This window comes from Electrophorus electricus, chromosome 23, assembly GCF_013358815.1.
Source record: "Electrophorus electricus isolate fEleEle1 chromosome 23, fEleEle1.pri, whole genome shotgun sequence".
NCBI classification, from domain to species: domain Eukaryota; kingdom Metazoa; phylum Chordata; class Actinopteri; order Gymnotiformes; family Gymnotidae; genus Electrophorus; species Electrophorus electricus.
In genome coordinates, this window is record NC_049557.1 from 1,644,011 (window position 1) to 1,661,046 (window position 17,036).

General features: G+C 39.4%; 2 protein-coding genes across 2 annotated transcripts; one reads left to right on the top strand and one right to left on the bottom strand.

Annotated features, from left to right (window-relative positions):
• Positions 1-472: 472 nt before the first annotated feature.
• On the top strand, positions 473-8,104 carry pptc7a (protein phosphatase targeting COQ7 a). Its single transcript, XM_026999800.2, has 6 exons — positions 473-1,092; positions 2,647-2,826; positions 3,826-4,024; positions 5,953-6,076; positions 6,169-6,298; positions 6,487-8,104. The coding sequence occupies exons 1-6, from the start codon at positions 888-890 to the stop codon at positions 6,543-6,545; spliced, it is 897 nt and encodes a 298-aa protein (XP_026855601.1). The 5' UTR covers positions 473-887; the 3' UTR covers positions 6,546-8,104.
• A 211-nt stretch (positions 8,105-8,315) lies between these two features.
• rad9b (RAD9 checkpoint clamp component B) lies at positions 8,316-15,711 on the bottom strand. Its single transcript, XM_035522122.1, has 11 exons — positions 15,678-15,711; positions 15,307-15,377; positions 14,762-14,899; positions 14,448-14,562; positions 12,604-12,703; positions 12,291-12,401; positions 11,871-11,967; positions 10,599-10,663; positions 10,339-10,445; positions 8,783-9,048; positions 8,316-8,588 (listed from the first exon to the last, which is right to left on the bottom strand). The coding sequence occupies exons 1-11, from the start codon at positions 15,709-15,711 to the stop codon at positions 8,463-8,465; spliced, it is 1,230 nt and encodes a 409-aa protein (XP_035378015.1). The 3' UTR covers positions 8,316-8,462.
• Positions 15,712-17,036: the final 1,325 nt, after the last annotated feature.

The following is a 17,036-nucleotide window of genomic DNA, read 5'->3' on the forward strand; positions in this document are numbered from 1 at the left end:
ATTATAACCAGTCTATTCTTCCGCCACTAAGTTACTTGTCCTGTGCTTAGATGGTCACCAGATGGTGCACAAAATCATTTTGGCGCTCATACAAAAAGAATCTAGAGAGCAAATCTAGAGAACAGCCGATAGCCACACAGTGCGTAGCTATACAAAGAAGTAACAAAATTATTATTTTACGACTCGTCTTGAGCATGTGCATGCATAAGTACTGAACATGCGAAAAAAACACAACACCGACAAAAAAACTCCGACATAGACTACATATCAATACTATACCCGATACCAAAATGAATTGAAATGTGTGTGTGTGTGTGTGTGTGTGTATATGTATACACAGAGAGAGAGAGAGAGAGAGAGAGAGAGAGAGATGGGGTTGTGATTTAAAGCAGATGGGTATATTAAATATGCGCTAAATATTACAGGCATTGCGCAAGACGTGATGACGTCAGGTGTGTCACGAGACGCTGGTAGTTCTCGGTGACCGCTAGCAGGTGTTAGCCTCCAAGCTAATCGCGATGCGGCGGCAGTGCTTAAGGAAACCCGGCGTTAAACACGAACAGAGGGATGGGCTTTGCGATCTCTGTGCGCGTTTAGACCGTTAAAGACGTCGTTGTGCCAGATGTGTCGGAATAGTTCGGTTACAGAGTTGCCGTGTTGATTTCAGTAGCTACAGTAAGCCGTTAAGCGAGTAAAGATCCCTGTTCTGTGGGTTAGGTTGTCGTTGTTCTTTAACGTTAGCTAGGTTAGCTAATGGGCTAGTGCCACATTGGCTGCATTAACCTACAGCTTTTATTGTCTGGACGCGGCAACACCGTGGACCGAGATTGATTTGATCAAACGCGCTGGCCCCGCGGCAGGTTAGCGTAACTGGGGCCGCTGTGCGGATGATGTTGTCCGTACTCTCCTACGGCAGACTGCTCGCCAGGGCCGTCATCGGCGGTCTTTCCCAGACAGACGGCCGCGACTACAGCCTGGTGTCCGCCAGCTTTGGATACGGGAAAGACTTTCGGAAAGGGATTTTGAAGAAAGGGATGTGCTACGGTGACGACGCCTGTTTCATTGCGCGACACAGATCCGCCGACGTCTTGGGTAAGTCGGACTGAGTCGTTTATCCTCGTTAGTTAACACAGGGTAGCAGCTGGTTAGGTTAGCTAGCAGGAAAACGTTATTGTCGTCGGGCTGTGGTTGGCTAGGCAACAAAGCACAGCGCCCGAGCTAAATGCTTGACATTAAACCCCCCCCATCAATTATCATGTAGCTAGTTGCTTTGTTCATGAATATGGCTCTATGCTAAACTAATCATTAACCAGCAGCCACAAACCTTGTATGTGCCAGCTGGTTAAATGGACACTACAATCCCAATACTTGTAGCTAGATAAATAGCCAGCCAAACTATGCTAATGTTTTCATTGAGAATTGGGCTCCTTGTGCCACAGTTGTGTAACGATATGGGCAGTTAGTTCTTTTAGTACTAGCTAGCTGTATCAGCTTGCCACCCCCTGACTAATAAAATAAAACGCAGATGCTTAAGTTAAATTGGTGGTTGTTGTAGCTACCAGGGCATTGTGAAGAATACAACATGAGGGATCAGCCTTAGGGATGGCTATGCAGCCCCAAGTTAGCTTGCTTTCTAGCTAGCAAGAGGAGCGTTTCCTTATAGTTTCAGCACCTATTCTGTGGACAGATTCATCCGTGCACTTTCTCTTAAATTGTAATGGGTTAAAAGTCAAGGAGTGGACTCACCAAATCACATTGCAACATGCTGTCTGGTGTAGCAAATAAAGCGAATGGTTAGTCTGTCCAGGCTGTCTTGTCTAGAACGTTTTACACAAATTAAAACAAGAGTAAGCATACCTTTACCATTAAAACGTGTGCATCAGTATGAGTGAAACATCATTTAACTGACTCATGGCATTGTTCATTTCGTTCATCTATATTTCAAAAAGTGTGTGGTCCCAAAATGTAGACCAATGAGCTCAGAAGACAATTGTCTGCTGGTTGTTTAACGTTTAAAGGGGCATTGAACCATATTACCTTTTTTTTGTCAGTTTTTTAAGGTTCTAGTTGGTCTGTATTGGCACTTAGCTTGGTTGTTTTTAAGCCAATGCAAGAATTTCACTGTCAAGATCATGAAAATATGCAGACTGAATATACAAAAGAATTTGCCTTGTATGGTCATAAAAGCGGGTGCATTATATCTGTCTAGGGACCCTTAGGAAAGCTTGCTTTTTTTTTATATAGAATTCCCCTGCTATTTGTGAATCACTTTTTTTTGGGGTGGGGGTGGTTAAGGCTTTGCATATTCAACAGTTAGGCTTACTGTAACTTAAAGGAGCAATAAGTAATTCTTACCACCAAAAAGAAGCAAACAATATTTATGAAAGTGATTTATAACATCTACATTTTTTCTTAAAAAAAAAAAAATCATATTGCTTCATAGTCCTCAAACGAACTAGTTTAGGGTCCATGGAGCATTTTCCCCACATGGAGGCAGCCATGTTTAAAACTTGGATTTAGTACAGAATCTTTGAAATATCCAGGCTGCTAGGTTTCAGTATAATGGCTGTTTAATGTGAAGAAGAATAATAGGAAAAAGGACTTATTGCTCCTTTAAGAATAAGTCCTTCATTCCTTGTATTCTAGGTGTGGCTGATGGAGTGGGTGGCTGGCGTGATTATGGAGTAGACCCCTCTCAGTTCTCTGGAACCCTAATGAGGACATGTGAGAGACTGGTCAAAGAAGGACGCTTCGTGCCCAGTAACCCAGTGGGAATCCTCACCACCAGCTACTATGAGCTCCTTCAAAACAAAGTACCTCTACTAGGTGAGTGATGACCTCCAGGATGTATTCCCAGAACTGTAGATGGCATGAGGTAGAGGTCCTGTCAGTCCTATCAAAGGATGATGTGCACAAAGGGTTTCCTCTTTGATTTTTACGGTTTGCGAATTATGTAGTGAGGTTGCAAAGTGGGTATTTGGTATGACAAGCCTCATCTAATGCTTTTTCAAACCAAATTCAAAAGGATGGATGTGGTTCTAATCACAATCTGGACCAAACAAATTGAAGGCTTGTTGCTTGTTTACTTATTGCTTTACCTTTCCAACATACGCATGCTTTGCAAAACACAGAGAGCCAGAAATTGAACAAAAAATGTTTTAAAATAGAGCTAATCACATGCTATTTGACCTTCAAGAGATTTAAGGTTTCTTTGAGCAGATGTTAATTTAATCTGTATAGGCAGAGAACAGCCCCCCCACGGTCATGACTACTGAGTCTGGGAGTGGTGCTCCTGCCAGAGGACTGGAAAATGCACACATTTTTGCTGCTTTTTTTCATGCACCAGTATGTGCAGTAAAAAAAAAATAATAAAAAAAATTGCGCTGCACCAGGACTCGGGAATAGGAAGTGTTTGGTTTGTAACTTTCCATGCTGTGCCTTTCAGGAGGCATTTAAGATTTATTTTTATTTTGTGGGAATTGTTTTTTCAATGATCCAGTTGGGCTTTGCCAAGGTTATATTAAACATTTTAACATCTTATGGACAAAATGAGTCATCTTGTGTGGTACTCTGGTTATGAACGTACTGAGGACATTTTTGTGGGCAAGATGACTCGTGTAGTGGGGGATCCAAAAATGCTTTGATTTATGCTTGATTTCAGTTCTTGGTTAGGGCAAAACCCAGCTACAAAACTGACACTGATTCATGCAGTGGCTAGTTTCACAGTATCACAGAAGTTGTTCTGCTCCTTGCCGTTCTTGCACAAATTTTGGTTTTTTAGTGTTGCAATTTTTTGCTCAATTTCTGACTGACATGTCCCTTCAGGAAGCAGCACAGCCTGTATAGTGGTGCTGGACAGACAAAGCCATCAGCTTCACACAGCAAACCTCGGTGATTCAGGATTCCTGGTTGTTCGGGGAGGGGAGGTAGTCCATAGGTCTGATGAGCAGCAGCACTATTTCAACACCCCCTTCCAGCTTTCGATTGCCCCCCCAGAAGCAGAGGGCTCTGTCCTTAGTGACAGGTAAGGCATTCTGGCTTTCTCTCCTTTCACTGTACTTATGTGATTATAGGCAGGACTCTGCTGGTGGTTGGCTTGAATAAGACGTGATCCTTGCTGGTAGAATGAAAACTGATTTGCTCCTCATGCTGAGATTCGTTTCCCAAGCTTTACTGGATTACTGTACCCCAGATGGGATGGCAGTCAGTTGAGTTGCTGAATTGTGAACAATACTGTTACAAAGGACTAAGATTAATCTTAGGTCCAGTTCTCAGTTCAATTAAATTGCTTTTACTTTTTCCTCTCTCAAGGCACACATATATATGCTTTGTGAAGTCATTGTTTTCCCATCATGTTCAAGGAATTATGGCACTTGCTGCAACAAAAGTTTCTCTCTCAAGCATCTTGACATAATGGGGAATGTACAGTTTACAAGTACAGCAACATAGCCGTGTGTTGCTGAATCTTGTTCAAGCAGTGTGCCAAGAACCATGCTGTGTGTGGCTGCTTAGGGAATTTTAATGGACTGGGATAGAGCTGGACTGCTGCCAATGACGATATTCGTCCAAAGTCTAATCACACACAGGGGTGGAACAGAGGTCTTCCTGATATTAACCAATCCTGTTTCTCTACTAGAAGCAATTTCTTTCAGAATTGTACTTCTTAATGAAGTCTGAGCCCCCTGTACTAGGCGAACTTGATTGCTAATCTCCTATTTGAAAAGCATAGCTTTCAGGCATGCTTTCACTTTGATCCATGAATAAAGAAATGACCATACAAAGAAAGGTCTACAACTGCTCCATCAAAAACTGAAAAAGTTCTGACACCATGTTCTATTTGTGATTGGGCTACATAATTAACATGAAGAATCTGACTAAGTCTGTGGCACTGCAGCCAAGGTCCTTCTTTACATGAATTACTGTTTGCAAAGAATGTGGCCAGGTTTTCTTTAAGTAACTTTATTTTGCTCTATTTTCGCATTTCTAAATTCAGGCAATATCCATGCTCTTGCTTGTTTAATCATGAACATGGGTGTTAGTTTGGACAGGCTGGGCTCAAAGAGACTTCCACAGCCAGCATTTTGAGTAAGTCAGAACATAAGAGTTGCTGTCCTTCCAAGAATTGAACTTGACACTACAGCACACATCTATAAATGTGAACTCATGCAGTAGAATATGTAACAAGCAGTAAACCTGAGATGAACAGTTCATTGAGTACTCTTGAAGGAGGTCAAAGCTGCATCTGGCTGAATGATCTGGCTGAATTCTTCAAACTGTGCAAAGCAAGGGGATGGCAAGTTTTTGATACACTGTTCCTGAAATGCTGAGCGGTATTTGCAGAAATACCTAAAGTTATGGAACAGCAGCAGGAAGTCATTACTTTAATTTAAGTATACCTTCACAAATTGTCACATTTTGTTGTATTAATAATGAATTTGAAGCTAATGTATAATGTGTGTATTTACTCATCTTTCATCTCTAATTCTCATTCATATATACAAAATTAAATAGGTACAAATATTTATAGTTTTTTCAAGATAACAGTAATGTACTACAATGGCAGTTTATTACAAATTATTTTGGATTTACACATTTTCTACAAACAGGCAAAAATGTCTCCAACTTAAATATTAGATGATTATTATTTTAATATTTTTTGTGAATTTTATTGTATCGAATTTCTTCATAAAGGTAGTTACAATTAGTACTTATCACATTCGGGGCATTCAAAACCTTGTATTCAAGCAAACCCGGGCAGATCCAAACATTTTGAGATTACATTATATCACATTATTTCGTAGAGAAGTAACAGAGAAGGACTTTTAAACAAATATTCCTAAGTGCAGTGTAACCCCTACATAAAGGGTGTCCTTCATTCACACAGCACATTTGGCAATGCCCAAGTATATTATTTGACCCACACTCTGACAATCAATTATATGTATTTCTTAGTCCTGAAGCGGCTGACAGTTCATCCTTTGATGTCCAGCTTGGAGACATCATCCTTACTGCCACAGATGGACTCTTTGACAACATGCCAGATTACATGATATTACAAGAACTCAAAAAGCTTAAGGTACTGGACTGATCCATTGATGTTCACAATTTCTAGGACTGGATCAAAAGTTTCTAAGTGTGCTGATAATGTTATGTAATGCACTGTTCCAGAACACCAATTATGAGAGCATCCAGCAGACGGCCAAGAGTATTGCAGAGCAGGCCCACGTTTTGGCTTATGACCCCAATTACATGTCACCTTTTGCACAGTTTGCCTGTGACAATGGACTGAATGTAAGGGGTGAGTGAGGATCTTTCAAATGCAGCATTCATGAATTCATATAGTTGAAAGAATGTCACTGAAAGGAATCCTTGCTTTGTTTGACAGGAACAAACTTGTTTGTCTTCATGACATTTGTTTTTGCAAAGTCTCAAATCGGTCCAGACAATGGCTTTAACAATGCATTCTTTTTTTTTTTTATTCCTTAGGAGGAAAGCCAGATGACATTACAGTTCTGCTTTCAATTGTGGCAGAGTACACAGACTGATGCCTGCTTTGACCGCAGTGCTCCTCTAGTTGTGTTCCTCTTGTTCACTGAACTAGTCATTACTTCATGCTGGCAGGACAAGGCCTGACAAATTGGACCTTTGGCAAGGATCGCCTTCTTTTTAGGTTTTACCACATCTTTTCTCACTTTGAGTTAGGACCCTTTCCTTCCGCATCTGGGACAAGAGGAAGTAATGGTGAACTTTTTACATCTTGGTCTAATCGATTTAAATATAAGCTGGTAATGCACCCCTCTCTATTCTTCATTACCTCAGTTGTTTTAAGTTTGGTGAGGACTGTTGCAGAGGCCTGGTCTCATGGTGGATGATGATGATCAGTTTGTGTAAGTCGGAGATGTGTAAATGCGTAGCAGTGAGATGTCAAAGGTTAAACAGGTTGAAGCCAACAAATGAAGAAAGGGCAAATTTCAGATATGTGTGTTAATATATGAGCTGCACCATAACACAGCTGTTCAAAAGGTACAACATCTCCTGAGCAGAGATATGTAGTCTGAAATTAACCAGTCAAAAGATTAGCAATGAAAATGACACCATCATGCCAGACTGTCAGATTCAGGGGAGTCTAGAGAAGAGATGAAGTTCTAATTGTTTCACCTTTCCAATTGCAAAGCCAGGGGAAGTCAGCTCCCACAAATCTTTTTCATCAGGTCAGTTTTGCCTGTAGTGTCCATTTTAAAACCCACCCAAAAACATCCTTAATCAGTCCCTGGGGGATGGTGGCAAAGATCTGTTCCTGTTAAGTTTAAACAGAAGCTAGTTCCTGTAAAGTTCAAATATGGCTAAATGTAAATGGGTGGATTGCATGTAAAATTTAACTGCTCATAAGTTTAAACAGTTAACTTGGCAACAAACAACTTTTCATAAACATGAAAAAGCAGGTCTTACTCAGTGTTAATTGGTAAGACACACCTGTTTATGTGGGAGTATATGTTTAAAAGGATGTTTTATTTGGGAAAAGGTTGGAATAAGAGCCTTGGCACTGTAATGATAAAAGCATGCATAACACCACACTTCAGGGTCCAGGGAAAAATGGTATAATAACTTTGCTAAGGAAGACCATTTAAATTTTATCTTTCTTAAAAGTTTTTTTTTTATATATTTATTATATCAACCCAGTGTTTCTCCCCATATCACCCAGTGTGAGTTGTTATGTATTTCTCACAATGCAAGTGGCTGCAAAGGTTTTATGTTGAGAGAAAAAGGTCTTGCTATTTCAGTTACCTTGGAAGTTCACATATTGTGTAAATGTGCACGTGTGTTTGAGAGAACTATATGTATAAGGTATATACAAACTTGTATATTTATGTATGATGTATGCATTTGGCAAGTGTAGGCTATTACAGACTGTATATGAAAGTAACCTATATTTGATAAGTGTGAGTTCTGTGTTACAGATTTTTTTTTTCTTTTCTTTTGTAAACTTAATTTTACATTTTTTTGAGGTATTTACTGTTAACGCACAAGGATAATGCTAGAATCACTGAATGCTTAAATTGGATATGTGATGGGTCATATGATCTAATAAAGGTTTATTTTTTTACATTGTGTGCTATTTTTCTCACTCCAAGAGGAGCTTGAAGGAAACATTCATCTCATGTTTTATAAGTTCACTATTTTATTACAAACTCAGACTGTATATACTATATATACAGTATATACTTTATATATACTGTTAATTCAGCAAGATTACTAGTTTTACTAATTCAACTGTGCAATAGTTCAGTCTTGTCAAAATTACTGGTATTATTTAAATATTTCTACATCAGACATCTTAGAAATTTGAAAGTTCACTAAAGTAGAAATATGCAATTAACAAATCAGTGCCCTGCTGTAGTCTACAAATCCCCTAGCACCTTTATACATGTTCTTAATGTGTCCTTTGGGGTATGTTACCTGCATTATACTTCCACTCTGCCACCTTCATCCCTTGCATCATCCTCAGTGTCACTGGCACACACCAGACAGGGCAGTTCTAATGCGTCACCATCCCCACTTGATACAGCCCCAAACAGTAGTGAATGGATCTGTTGTAGGATAATATAGTATGAAAATTATTGTAAATTTAAAAGCTGTGCAAAAGTAGCTTTATTGCATACGGTTTTGTTTATTGCATTTACAGAACCAAATTTTAAAAAAACAAAAGTGATTTGTCTCCCCATTTTATTGACATAACCATTATAAATAATAATCTGTTGTGCATAATCCACAAACTTCTAACCTTGAAGGCAGTTGGTGTTACTGGCGTGATCAAGGCAGACCCACAACGTCTACCACACAGAGAAGTTTTAGGTGTTGAAGGGTTCACTCCATGGCCTTGGAGCTGCATGACCTTCTTCATGTGAAAGGCTGGGCTGAAGACTGGACTGCCCTGGCTGGAGGCCACTTGCTGCCAAGCATGGAAACCTGCATGGTTGGGTGCCAAACCGGTGGCCTGTGCCACTTTAGGATCCTCATGTACAGGGTCAGCTATGGAGGTGTCAGCTGTGGAAATTTCTGCTGGACAGACCTTACTGACTTCCCTAAAAAAAAAAACCAGATACATTACAGGAATATTCAATATGTAGCTTTTTTTTTTTTTTCCCCTCTTTCTTTCACTAAAAAAATCCTCACTTGCAAATCATTGCCTATCAAAGGCATGGTTTAAAGTTGCAACACCTGCCATGCTGGAAAAGTGCCTCCTGCACATGCACCTGTGTGTGAAAGGGCGGCGTGAGAGAGAGGCCAGTGAGATGAGAAGTACTAAGAGGCAGAGGTGAGATGGTGAGTGAGGGAATGGTAAATACTGGATGGCTAATGTGACTCTCCCCCCAGAGAGACTCCCCCCAATTGGCCCCCTCCCAGCAGAGTAGACTGGGCTAATGGCTATTTATGACTTTGTTTATAACACTGAAAGCAGTCTCTCTATCTATTCTGTGCAAACTCTATACTACTGAAATATACTGTTATCAAAAATAATTCTGCCAAATGTAGAAGATTCTCTTTTATATTAGTAAAAGTGGGCTTGGAGTAAGTTTCTGCAGGGATGTTTGATCTTGTTTTGATACTTATTTCATGATTATGTGATGTAATGTATGTGATGTAATTATGTAATAAAGGCATCCAGGGGACCTTTCAACTTCAGCTTCACCTGATCCAACTAATCAATGGTCTTCACAAGCATTTGGATACTGAGTGTCAGTAAATAGTCATTTATGGCTTGAAAACATATTACCCACTTCTGCAGTTAAGCTGTATTTTTATCAGTGTTAGTTTAAATTTGAAGTTTGCTGATCAGGTGAGGGTGAGCCTGCTGGGACACCAATGTCTGCATGTCACATGGAAATTTGCAGTGACATTACTATCCTAGCCTGACAGGTCACAGCGGACAATGCAGCTTACAGCCACTGGCAGCTTGTATAGCTCTATAAACTTAGTGGTACCTACTAGTGGAACGGAGAGGATGGTTTCCAGTAGAAGGTACCACTTAGTTTTTAGTTTAGTTATCAAATGATAGGTTTGCTAAGCAATGAATGTGAAATAAGAGGAATGAAAATGAACTGTATTTATTTGGGGAAAATGTACTGTAATTATCTGAGGGGATTTTATTGAAATGAGAGTCATTGTATACCAAAACACATTTGCCTGTAAGCTTGCCTGTATTGACAAAGTAGGACGACTGCATTAGTTAGTCAAAGCATTTTGTTTCCATAATCATACAACCATGCAAAAAATGTGCTATATCTACTCTACATGTTTTTGACATGCAGAGTGAAAGAGTCCATCACCTGGGTGCTAGGGCCTCCTGAGCAAAAGAAACTTCAGATGGACTGACAGGATCTACCAGAGTGGCCAAAACCACTATAGCCTCCAGCAGCATATCCTCCACACTGAAAGACATAGGCCTAAGAGACAGCATTCTGCACATTACTTTGGTGTTGCCAGCACTTTTCTCCTCCTGCTTTAACAGATGAACTACAGAAGTTGCTCTAATGGTTATATGAAAATATACATCTATAGATTTTTACAGGAATAATGTGGTTCTGTAATGAACTTACTTTCCAGATGCACCAAAATGGACAGACACTGGTAGAGCATGGGATTCAGCAAATGCCAACAAACCCTAAAAGAGTGTATTATATTATATAATGCTGCTAACTTCAAACATCTTTACATTCACACCAAACATGAATTTCCAATTCAATATCTATCACAACAGCAATGTATAATATGGCACTATTAAGGACACAAAGACCTGTACAAATGTATGACTCCTCTCTGCACTTTGGTCAACACGAGTGGAATATGTGCAAACAGAAGTTATGGGTGTCATGGACACAGTGTGCTATCCAACTCTGTAACTCACTGTGACAGGTTAGTGGCACTGCCATGCAAGTATAACCATCTGTCTTACTGCATCAGCCACTGACCCAAACACAGCAGTCTACAGTGAACCTGTTCAGAATGGCCAATCCAAACATATGTAATGCATGCTACCACTACAGGGAAATCCCAGTCCCCTCTGAGGTTCTGAAATCAGGGTCAAGCATTATGAGTGAATACAAGAAAAAAAACTCTAGCTCATAATTAACTATAAATACTAAGGGGTGGATTATGGTAAGAAACATTTTTAAACTTAACCTCTGTAATGCAGAGAGACTTACAGACAATGGTTAGAATTTTCCTCAGACAACATGTCCTACTTGTGTTAATAGCACAGGTAGAAAGTTTGACTTGATTTGAAATTTAATCTGTTGTAGCGTATTGGTCATTGTAAACATCCAGGAACTTTTTTGGTCAGAATGGAGCGCTTTCAAAACTAAGAAGTTATTACATATGACATGGCATGCCATGGTTACAGTAGTGTGGCCAGCATTTATTATATTTTCATAGAAAATGCAGCACATTTCTGTGCAAAAGAAACTTCCACATTTTCCACATTTTTTCTCCCACCACGCCACGTGGGCAGTTATAGCATGTCGGGCATCTGTAACAGGCATCAGGCATCTACGTGTCAATCACTATGTTTCCATTATATTGATTTTTATGAAAATTCTTAAAATATTTGTTGATATAGGCAACTCAAACAGAAACCGTCCGTAAAATTCTATCTTAAAACATTACAGACGTAGTTTATACTGACAAAGATTTTTTTGTAAAAAAAAAAAATAAAAATAAAAAAAAATGTGAGCATTAATCATTATACTGCCCCATAACCCAGGCCTAATTGAGTCCCCAACTTCTCCTATACAAATACAAATCCAATGATTTGTGGAAAATCCTACTTATAGTTTCTTTGAAGTGACTACAAAATGAGCTAAGGTATTTACCCTCAGTTCTTTGAGACAAAAGGTTACGTCTGAGTCTACTCCAACCTGGAAATATTCAAACTCATCAGGATGTAGAGACATCTCTGTGGACATGTTCCTAATGCAATCTGTAACCAAACCACCAGAAAAAAAAAAAAGAAAACTTCAGGATGAAACATAATTCTTTACATTTAACTGACGCTTTTAACCAAAGCGACTTACAATTATGACTGAGTACAACTTGAGCAATTGAGGGTGAAGGGCTTGGCTCAGAGGCAACTTGGCAGTGGTGGGGCTTGAACCAGCAACCATCCAATTACAAGTCAAGTACCTTAACCACAGAGCTACCACTGTTGCAAATAGCTAAACACTGATGCAAATATGGTTTCTGATGGTTTCTGCATTCAAAGCAAATTAACTGAACATAATTTTTAATAAGACTGACCATTTTCCTCTTCATAGTAATTCTTTAACTTCACTCTTATAGGTGATATGGACAGCGTGATTTCCTCTTGTGAGACTGGAAAGTGCATGACAATATCACAGAGAAGTCTGGAAAAATAGAGAGAGATTCTCCTTTACTAGAAGCTATCATGTTCAAACTCCCAATTTCAGTGTTCAGAAACATTATTGTGAAACAAGATCAGACCTCTGAACATCATATGCATGAAGTACAAAATTGAGGAAAAATTACTCAGTGAATTCAATATATATGAATTTAATCTTATTATGGAGCATAACGTGAAAATCTTACTTTGGCTGTGCCTTTAGAATATTCGGGCATAGGTGAGCTGGAAAAACTGCTTGTAGTGCTTCACATTCTTGGTACCCCAAGTTATGTGTCTTTGTTATTCCTGTAGTTTAAAACACAAGATAATGTATATATGTTTGTAATAATTAAATTGTAATGTCTACACTCACCAGCAACTTTACTGGTTACTCCTGTTCAACTGCTCATTAATGCAAATATATAATCAGCTAATCACATGGTAATCCAATGCATTTAGACATGAAGACATGCTCAAGACCTACAGAAATACAGACAATGCAACAGAATGGGGAAGAAAGGTGATATTCGTGACTTTTAATGTTGCATGGTTGTTGGTGCTTGACAGGCTGCTGATCCTCTGGGATTTTCACAAACAACTATCCCTAGTTTACAGAGATTGTTCTGAAAAAGAGAGAAAAAAAAACCAGTAGAGTGGCACTTCTCTGAGTGATAATGCCCTGTTGATGCCAGAAGTCAGAGGAAACTAGCCAGACTGCTTCAACCTGATAGAAAGGCAACTGCTCGTTACAAGAGGTATGCCACTTCAGGTCAGCTAAAGTGCTAGTCTTGCCAGCTACGAAAAGACAACTGAGACTACAATTCACAAGGGCTCACCAAAATAGGACAACAGATGACAGGAAAAATGTTGCCTGGTCTGCTGAGCCTCCATTTCTGCAGTGACATTTGGATGGTAGGGTCAGAACTTGGTGTAAGCAACAAGAGAGCATGGATCCATCCTGCCTTGTATCAATGGTTCAGGCCAGTGGTGGTGGTTTAATGGTGTGATGGATATTTCCTTGGTACATTTTGGACCCCTTAATATCAACTGAGCATTGTTTAAACACCAGTTTACCTGAGATTTGTAGCTGACCATATCCTTTATAAGTTTTGGGATGTAGTGGAACAGGAGATCCACGTCATGGATGTACAGCCAACAAATCTGCAGCAGCGGCGTGATGCTATCATGTCAGTACGGACCAAAATCTCTGAGAAATGTTTGCAATACCTTGCTGAATCATTGTCATGAAGAATTAAGGCCATTCAGAAGGCAAAAACAGGTCCAACCCGGTACTAGCAACATGTAGTTAATAAAGTGGCCAGTGAGTGTGCCCCCCCCCCCACACGGTTACATTTTAACTGTCTGTATGAGGTATGCAGCTATAACCTCTTTTCCACTGTACAGCCAAGCCAAACAGTTAATAAGGACAAATCAAGCTGATCCACGCCATTCCAAACACCTGAGAGGTGCTTGAAATCTGGACCAGGAAGTATTTGTGGAAGTGACCAGTTCTCATTATAATTATTCACTAAACAACCTCAGTCTCTGCATGCATCTGACGCAATGGGGTTCTTTGGGCTGTTTTAGTGATTCTTTTTGTGTTTAACAAAACATCACAGGACATATTCAAACGGTGAACACTAGTGATGAGAGAAGCACGTGTAGAACCAATCAGCAAATCCCTACGCCATTAAGCCATCCTGTAGCTCTGAGCACAGCTAGATAAATGTGCTGAGACAAATGTGCCTAGTATGGTTTTAAGCAGTCCGTGCCAAAACTTATTCCTGTGGAAATGGGATTGGAATGGTACTCAGAAGTGTTAGGCCCCATAGTGGAAAAGAGGCTAAAGGTGCTGACAAAACTGTCCTGAGCACAGTTTATAAGTGTCCATACTTGGAACTGTTTGGTCCATAGATTGTATACATGTCTATCGTTTGGCCTTAAAGGGGAAAAGTGGCTCAAGTCTTTTACAGCTAATCTAGTAGAGTATTATACACTGCCCCCTGGTGAATGCAATATTATATAGCTCTATATATCAAAAATATTTTACCATGTCTGCAGTTAAACTGGAATATGATCCTTTTTTCCTGGATGTTGATGGATATATCACACCTGCACACACTGCGGTCTATGGTAGCAACACTCCGGAATAGGGGCAGCACCGACTAAATAACAAATATACACGATATCAGCAAAGCAGAATGAGATGAGATGTTTAGACTACCATCATTAAGGCTAAATGTTAAAGCAAATTTAACTTTTCCATCAATACAGCTGATTAATCTGTGTTTTAGGCATATATGAACATAGAAATATTATGTGTCTTTCACAGTGAACTAAAAATACAATGAAAACTCTACCCACCTTCAAGGACAGTTTGCATTTTGCAGTTTTATTGTCCTGTCGTTGGTCTAGGTTTGGGGTATAGTGTTGAAAAAACATAGGCGAGAAAAGGAAGCAGGCATATCCCGAATGGGCTGTGTTCACCGACCTAACAGCCAACTTTGGAGAAGAAGAGAGAACAGAGCTTAAGCCTAGCCTAGAAATAAGTTTTACATTATGGCATTTAACGCTATACACACCAAGCAAACGGTATTCATCAAAAATCCTGGTGTATTAGCCTTATTAAAATTTGTTAAAGTAAGTTGTAACTTATTAGAATCGGACACAGAATAAGTTAGTTTACCTAGCCAAATGGCTATTTTATTTTACTTTTACGTTTGCTTGAGGCAATATATTGGGTTTCGATTTTTCTGCCACTGAATATAGACAACTAGTTAGCTAACTCGACCATTAGAGACTATCTTTGCAACGAAATTAGCTCGCTAGCTAACTAAATAGCTAGCTAGTTTAACACTATTTGGTTAGCCGCTGAGGAAGATGTTAGCTAGCTAGGTTAGTCAAGTTACCCCTTTTTCCAGTGGATCCAGCCAAATTTCATCACCAATCCGAGACAGAGCATGAATAGCCTTTCCAAAAACTGCAAAGGCAACATGTTAGTTATCCGTGAGGGGGAAACATAACGTATGAAGCATGATTAACCGCTAGCTAGCATAACGGTAAAACAACATTTTAGCCAGCTAATTAAGTAGCGAGCAAGCTACTAGCTAACTACTGGACGTTATACGGGTAGACAGCGAGCGTCCCCCTGCTATGACTAATGTTGGCTGGCTGGCTAAGCCCGCCTAAATCTGTCCTCTTTATTTACTATGAAGTTAGAATATAGAAGACACATAAAACTAGCTATAAGACAATAGAGGAAAGCGTCATTATCACCTACCTTTCAAACCGTTTGCTTCAATTATGCACTTCATGGTTGCATTTGCTTGCGTTAGCTAACGTTACGCAAATAAATGAAGAGCAATAACTAAAGTTATCAAGTTAATTATGACTTAGCAAAGAGTCTAGATAACACGTATTAAGTAACTGCTTGACCAGTGAAACTGAACGAACCATGGCAGTTTCTGGTATTAAAATATTTTTTGTCATTTATTAAACCCAGCTAACGATAGCTAAGCTAGCTCGTTGGTGCTGAAATGCTATTACAGGCTCGAGTGTCTAGAAGCTCAAGCGTTTTGCGCGCGCTAAGGGCTGAATGCAAGGTGACATTTTTAAAGATTAGCAGCTCACAAACGGTCGCATTTCCGAAGTAGAAAACGTACTTTTACTCCGTTATACTCGTCGATGTTCGATATTTTAAAACAATTTACATATTTTGTAAGTTTCGCCACAACCTGCCAGCGTGGTGGTTTAGTGAAATTCCTAAAGAAGTGCCACCGCTTTATTCAGTAAGTTACACACCTGGACAGTAAACCGACCTACTGAACACCGAACACACATTTACAGCTTTACTTCAGTAAGTTACACACCTGGACAGTAAACCGACATAACTGAACAACGAACAGACATATTTACGCTTTACTTCAGTAAGTTACACACCTGGACAGTAAACCGACATAACTGAACAACGAACAGACATATTTACGCTTTACTTCAGTAAGTTACACACCTGGACAGTAAACCGACATACTGAACAACGAACAGACACATTTTCCAGTGTGGGACTCAAATGACATTTATGAAAAGTAGCTTGCAATATATCTTTTTCTTAAAAGCTCACACATCTGTGTGTGAAATCGGTGCTCTCTCATAATGCTCTCTCATTAATATGGAAGTAAATTGTGGTCTGATATCAGTGATATTAGGAAAAGAAATCTCAATATATAGACCAGTAAAATGTCTAGTAAGTGACCTTGAACAAGAACACGGAATATTCCCAGAAATTGTAACTAATTGTTACTAATCACAAGGTGATCACAAAATACAATGTGATGCTTGTGACTTATGTTATATGCACGTTTAGTCGATATCAAAAACTTCATGTACTGTAGCGTAAACATAACACATGAACTAAGTAGCACAAAGGACCCAGAGCAAAGAAAAATAGCTGTTTAGTCTAAAGTATTTTTGCATGCTGAATTCAAATATGTTTTCAGAATATCTCTATCAACCATAGTTTTGTGTTCCATTATATTTGCCTCTACATGTATGGCATTTAGCAAACATGATCTACCAAAGTGCTTTTAGCTGTGTGCTTAAACAGGACAAATACTTTACAACCGATTATGCTCACGTATCA

Excerpts from the sequence above, each read along its gene's own strand:
- pptc7a (XM_026999800.2), top strand. The coding sequence starts at position 888 with ATGATGTTGTCCGTACTCTCCTACGGCAGACTGCTCGCCAGGGCCGTC. Across the intron at positions 1,093-2,646 it reads CAGATCCGCCGACGTCTTGG|GTGTGGCTGATGGAGTGGGT; the intron begins GTAAGTCGGACT and ends CTTGTATTCTAG. Across the intron at positions 6,077-6,168 it reads AAGAACTCAAAAAGCTTAAG|AACACCAATTATGAGAGCAT; the intron begins GTACTGGACTGA and ends GCACTGTTCCAG.
- rad9b (XM_035522122.1), bottom strand. The coding sequence starts at position 15,711 with ATGAAGTGCATAATTGAAGCAAACGGTTTGAAAG. Across the intron at positions 12,704-14,447 it reads CCAGTTTAACTGCAGACATG|GAATAACAAAGACACATAAC; the intron begins GTAAAATATTTT and ends TTTAAACTACAG. Across the intron at positions 11,968-12,290 it reads TATGAAGAGGAAAATGGTCA|GAACATGTCCACAGAGATGT; the intron begins GTCTTATTAAAA and ends AGATTGCATTAG.